At 36.5% G+C, this 6323-nt stretch overlaps 1 protein-coding gene across 1 annotated transcript in view; it reads left to right on the top strand.

Moving 5' to 3' along the window:
- The window catches only part of LOC110021857 (proteasome subunit alpha type-5), a 40572-nt gene extending 38525 nt beyond the window's left edge, over positions 1-2047 (top strand). The window contains exons 7-9 of the mRNA XM_020720539.1: positions 1241-1343; positions 1465-1530; positions 1608-2047. Coding sequence (XP_020576198.1) covers positions 1241-1343; positions 1465-1530; positions 1608-1700 — 262 coding nt within the window. The 3' untranslated portion in view covers positions 1701-2047. The remainder of the gene's footprint in view (positions 1-1240; positions 1344-1464; positions 1531-1607) is intronic.
- Positions 2048-6323: the final 4276 nt, after the last annotated feature.

The following is a 6323-nucleotide window of genomic DNA, read 5'->3' on the forward strand; positions in this document are numbered from 1 at the left end:
GGGCCCCGGGTCGGACCGTTTTTTCCAAAACGGCGAGGCGGCGTTTTCCGAACGCCGCCGCAGCTGATAAGATGTCCCAAACGCACCCAAAAGCTCGTCTAGGACCACGCCCCCAAGTAGGAGCTGCAAGAGCAGTAGAAGAATCTGTAAGCCGTAAAGCTTGTAAATCCTTTTGTTGCATCATGTGTTAGTTGCAGAAGATTTGTCATGATTGCAGTCTTACATGTTTAATAATTTTAGCGTAAACCATTTTGTGTATATAAGAGAATATCCTCAAGCTTCAAAGGTGAACCGGTTGCAGCAGTAGCATCACCTTTGGCTTTAACAGCTGAAAGATATTGAGTTATGGTTTGATCTTTTTAGAAAGGTGATTAAGCTCATTTTTTTAGCTGGATAACATGAAAACTATAGGATGCATCAATAGACGCTATACTATAGTCCATATTTCAGTGGAAGTCTCTAGAGAAAAGAAATATGGAAGCTTTGATTTGGTGTAGAAAATCCAGTAGGTTTGGATAGCATCTTAGTGGACAAATACTGAATACATCCAAATAAACCTTCAAAACTATTTGCTCTAATTAAGTTCAAAATCTGAAATTGTCGGGTGAGATAATTTTCTGCTGTCAAGTGGCGTGGAGATTACCTTTATAATATTAACCATGAGGAACTTTATTGAAGAAGGAATAGGATTATGTTCTAAAGAAAAGAAAGAACATTTTTGTCATATCAAATTTATGAGAAGAAGATCCACTTGATTGATTCATAATAAGAAAAAGAAAGAAGACAAAAGATGAAACTACAGCGGTTGAGCTTAGTAGCTCTGATACATAAAGAACTAAATACAGATACAGCGACAGAAAGATGTGCAGTAACCTGAAGCAGAAAACAGAGAGCTGAAACTATTGTATGCTATTAAGCTCAAATCAATTAAGTAAACAGAATGTATCCATATATATTGTTGTATAGAGATTCTAGAGTATAGGAATAGAGTCAGAAGCTGTTATAGATGAGTGGTGGAGGGCAAAACAATTAGCATCAAATGGACAGAGGTAAATATAAGAGCAGTGACAACCCATCAAAATTCTTATCAGTCAAGACAAAACTGAAAGGGTATTTCTCTCAAAATTAACTAAAATTTCTTGTTTATCTCATCTACTCACAGTCTCAAATGGCTTATTGCTACAATTTCATCTGTATTTTTGGTTTCACTTAAGCTTTTATTATCGCTACATATTTGCAGATTTTATACAGACCCTTCAGGTACATTTTGGCAATGCAGCGCTAAAGCTATAGGCTCTGGCTCTGAAGGAGCCGACAGCTCTTTGCAAGAGCAGTATAACAAGGCAAGCTATACTGCTGTTTCCAATCCTTGTATTTGTTTTGAACATTTTGAAAGCATACATATTTCACATACTAACAGTAGATGTTCTCTAATTTCCTTTCTTGAACACATTTTCTGCGCAGGATTTAACTCTTCAGGAAGCTGAAACAATTGCTCTCTCCATCCTGAAGCAAGTCATGGAGGAAAAGGTACAAATTGGCTCCTATATTCCTTGTCCTTTCTGCTAAAATCATTCTAATAATTTTGATTAATAATTTATGTTTAGGTGACACCGAACAATGTTGATATTGCAAAGGTTGCTCCAACTTATCACCTCTACTCCCCATCTGAGGTAGAAGCTGTTATCAGCCGCCTTTAATGTATGGATAACGAGTCAGTAATTTCTCTGATTCTTCACTGGCCACTTTTGGAATCTACAACCAGAGTCCGTTTTACTACTTTTAGGGTTTCAGGTGGGAACTTTCTGCTATTGGTTTTGTTTGGGCTGCTTTTAAAAATTGGAAGAGATTGAAGTTACAATTTCTACATTTTGGGTTTCAATTCTCATATTCAGCTAACTGGAGCCATTCTATTTTGAAGCAAAATATATTGGTGTTTGATTTATTGTATTGAGCAGATGATTTATTGAGTATTTTGGTTGGGTTCCCTCATCAGTGTAGCCTGCTACCTTTTGGGTGTTTGGTTTGACTGCATAGGGGGCAAATAAGCGGCTTTCCTTGGAAATTTTCAAATTGTCTTACTGATAGCCTGTGGAACACGAGGAATTATTAGGTGCAAATAACATATATATATATATATATATATATATGTGGATTAGTGATATTGTGGTGGTATTGTGATGAATATCACCAAATCTGTTTCTATCCTATTTGTATAATATCACCACAATATCACCAAATCCGTACCTATCCTATTTGCATGTTATATTTCTTTTACATCAAAATTATCATTTTTGTCAGTATTTAGAAGTTGAAAAATCTTACTTAGTTCAAAGACAAGGGTAATCATGAAAAATCAACATTTTTTGGAACTGTAGTTTTTGCATTAATTTTTACCGCCGGCTTGCTGGACTATTGGCCCGAAGGGCATAGCACGTTTTCTGGGGTTTGTCCGACGCAAGAATCTGGCAATAGGAATATTAATATTGTCATTTACATACATGCTACACAGATTTTATGTATTTGCACATCTAACACTAACTTTTTTATAATTGTAACCCTCAATACTTTAACATCAAATCAAAAATATCATTATTATTAAATTTTCAAGTGAATTACTCTGTTTCATGCATGAACTTATGACACAAATATTATAGGTGTAAAGACTAAACTTTAAGCTTCAAATTTTAAGCGTTAGTGTTGAATCTAAATTTATTTGGGAGACGGCTAAGGAATAGTGTGAAAGGCGGAGAAAAGAGTAGAGAGAGAATAATAATAAGCAGTAAAATCTTGTAATATTTATTTATAAATGAGTCTCTATTTATATGAATGAGAGTTGTAAGAGTACATTATGTATCCTTAAAAAGTAGATAACATATAGTATTTTGGTCAAAACATATATATGATGGGGAGCTTGTGATGGTGTCCGATCGGATTTTGATCTGAGCGGCTATGCGTCGGTTGCGTTCTCAAAAATGTGCAGCTGAAAGCTAAGTTTTCCAATTATGATTATGTTTGGGCGGGCGGTGGGAATGCAACGTGATGCGGTGAAGTATTTATTTTTTTTTTGGCGTTTGGTTTGGCGCTTCTGCCGCCATTTCCTGCGGTTAAGATCGAAAGCGGAAAGTGGGTTAATTGCCGTGACCCAGTTTTGTGGGCGCAACTTTTACCCCCGTGCCCCTTTGCTCTATCCCGCGAAATAGATGTCACGATCTTCTTCCCTTCCCCTCCTCTTCTCCGGTTGGTGACGGTTTCTGTTCGTCTTTCTCTTCTCTTTCTTCTCCTTCTCTTCTTGTTCTTCTGATCTCCTCACAACAAAGGTAAGAAATATTTTTTCTCGAATGAGAGTTAGATCTGCTGCTGGGTAAATATGATCTGGAATGTGGTTTCTTTGGGGTTATGCTGCCAGTTGGATCAGCAAAATCCATTCCCTCGTGCCCCTTTTCTCGCATGCTTGTTAGATCTCCTCACATTTTCTTAGCTGCTGAGTAAATTTTTTTTTTAGTTGTGGTTTCTTTGGGATTTAGCTGCGTTTCTCTTTGATGTTGTGAAGACATCAAGAATGATTTTATTCTCTCTACGCATGATTCTCATGGTAATCGAAATCTTCCCGAGTGGCTTCTTCTGTTGTTGTAGCCGGCCATTTGTGTGGTCTTCAAATTCATTTCGTGAATGTATCTGTAAGCTAGGATGGATTATGGTTTGCCGAGATGATTTTGGAAGCTCAGGAATGGTTTTTTTATTTCCTCTTTATGATGCTCTGCTATGTTTACTGAGGTGCTTTGTGTATATGATGGAATGGCAGTAGGTGGTTTGTCATTCCTTGTAGTGATTGTTAGTTTCATATAAGCTGGTTGTGAGTCTAGTGAGTTCCTCTACTAGTTCAGATTGTATTGCATGAAACAATTTTATTGTTCTTTGAGATAGTTGGTTTTGGAACCAGGTTCTTGGAATATTGTGAAAGCAGAATGGTTCAGGAACCAGTTTTCTCCTTTGAGCTGAATAGTTTGAACTTCAATTCTTGGAATATTGTGTGGTTATTCGTACAAGAATACACTTCTTTAGAAAGTGAACCTCATCTTTTTATGAATAATGTTCTCATTACTATTGCTAAGCTCTTGGAAATATGCAAAATTTTGTGTTTGACATTTGCTTAGCTCTTCACGTTTGGATTGAATGAAGTGCTAGCTTCAGTTATGCTATCAGTTCCTTCTACATTTAGAAAGAAATCTATGAATGGGTGGATTAGAGGCAATCATTCTTGCATATAGATATTATCAGCTGCCACATTTTGGGCGAGATGTTGATGCTATGTTTGGATCATTGTGTCGATCCACTTCGCCTGATTCGTGCAACTACATGTAAAGCATTATCTTACTTTTACAAAAGGAAAAAGTATGTGTGTAAGTGGGCCAACAATTTTTTTTTAGCTCTTTCATCTGTTGATTATGGCAAGGAGTCATTGTTCATTGGAAGCTATGTATCTTATCTTTAATTGCCTTAATAAAGATTTCTGATTCCGTTTCCCCGTAGATGTTGGTCAGTTTGACTGAACCACGTTAATTGTTTTGTTTTTTTGTTACTTAAATTGTTTCTTTTAGTCAGAACAAGAGCAACATAGTCATTTTTCTAGAAATAATTGCTCTACAACTGTTTTCACACAACTGCACCAAACAGACAATCAGCTTCCCGCGGCAGCTTTCGGACACAGCGCCGCTGCAGCTGAAAAGCTGAGAAGCTGCAGCCGCCCAAACAGAGCCTGAGGCCTTAAAGGCAAGTGTGAATACATTTTTGTTTTTCAAATTGTAGAAGTGAATATTTAAATAAACAAAATTTGAAATATATTTTTAATTGAGAATTTTGAAATTAAAATATTTCATTTAAATAAAAGTAAATAAAGATGAACTATAAAATAATTATAAAGAACATGTAAAAAGGGTTAAACATTAACAAATAAATTTTGCATCATTCTACTCAGCTTTATTTCTATATTAAAACAGAGTATTTATTTGGGATAATTGAACGAATTTAATCGTAAACCTTTTCACATAGCTTGTAAAAGTTTAAGTTGCCTCGCTTAGAGGTGAAAATTTTGAATCCATAATAATATAGATGCCACAAATTTGACATATAATAAATGAATTTTCTACCATAGGTATTTTCAACAACGAGAATGCGTAAACAGACTCTTAAATATGAGATTTTCTCTTACATAGACCTTCAAAAACTTCATTTGACGCCACGTGCTAGAAAATTCGTGGCGGTAGAGTAATGAATTATCGTCTTAGCATTGCACGAGAATTTAGTACACATTGAGGTGAAAGGAAAAGCAATCAGTAGTGACAACAAAGGTTTTTACGTAGAAAACCGTAAAGGAAAAATCCACGGGGTTTGACCCTTTTGTAAAAATCCATTATTGATTGATGATTAGAGAAATTCTTTGTTCTACAGAAGAGAAAATGATTACTGAGTTTTCCAAGTTACAATGTTGATTGACGTCTTCCTGTTAGTGGTGATCGACAGTGATTGATGGTGATTAATGACTATCAGCGGCGGTCGACGACGATTAGTGGTGGTTGATGGTGACAGTAGTGCCTGACAGTGATGGACGGTTGTCGACAGCGGTCAGCTGTGGCCAATGATTATCTGCGGTGTCGATCAGTGGTTGAAGGCGATCGGCAATGACGATACGTGGTTGAAGGCGATCGACGATGGTTGATGATGATCGGTGGTGATAGATAGAAGTCGGTGGTGGTAGACGACGAATGGTTATAGACGACAATCGACAGGTGTCGACGACTGTCAATGATGTTCGAGGGCAGTAGGCGGTTGACGACGATCAGCAGTGATAAATGAAGGTAGGTTGTGGCCGACGAATGTCAGCGGCGATCGACGACGGTAGAGATGGTGCTGAACTTCAGCTCATTCTCGAAGCTTCAAGTTCCTTCTCAAAGCCCTGGGGGACTTGCATATATCATTTTACATAAATGATATAATTCAAATTCAATCCAATTATTCGAATTCCAAATTTAACCAAAATAAAATACAATCTAAACTTCAAATTCATTATAACTTTGTAATTATTTATAAATTTTTATATCAAATATAAAATTTTCTTAAATACCTACAAACAAAAATTAAAGTACATCACTAATTCTCGTTATCTAAACGGCCCCTTAATCTTTTGCCCGTTAAAAAAGCTTTCATAAGTTATATTCTTAGGGTTCTGAATTCATTACATGCAATGCCTCATCACCCTTTAAAGGCCCACTAACACCCAACTGCGTCTCTGCCTGAAGCTTCAAATCCAAGCTTAGGTTTTA

This window comes from Phalaenopsis equestris, unplaced genomic scaffold (genome assembly GCF_001263595.1).
Source record: "Phalaenopsis equestris unplaced genomic scaffold, ASM126359v1 Scaffold000150, whole genome shotgun sequence".
NCBI lineage: Eukaryota > Viridiplantae > Streptophyta > Magnoliopsida > Asparagales > Orchidaceae > Phalaenopsis > Phalaenopsis equestris.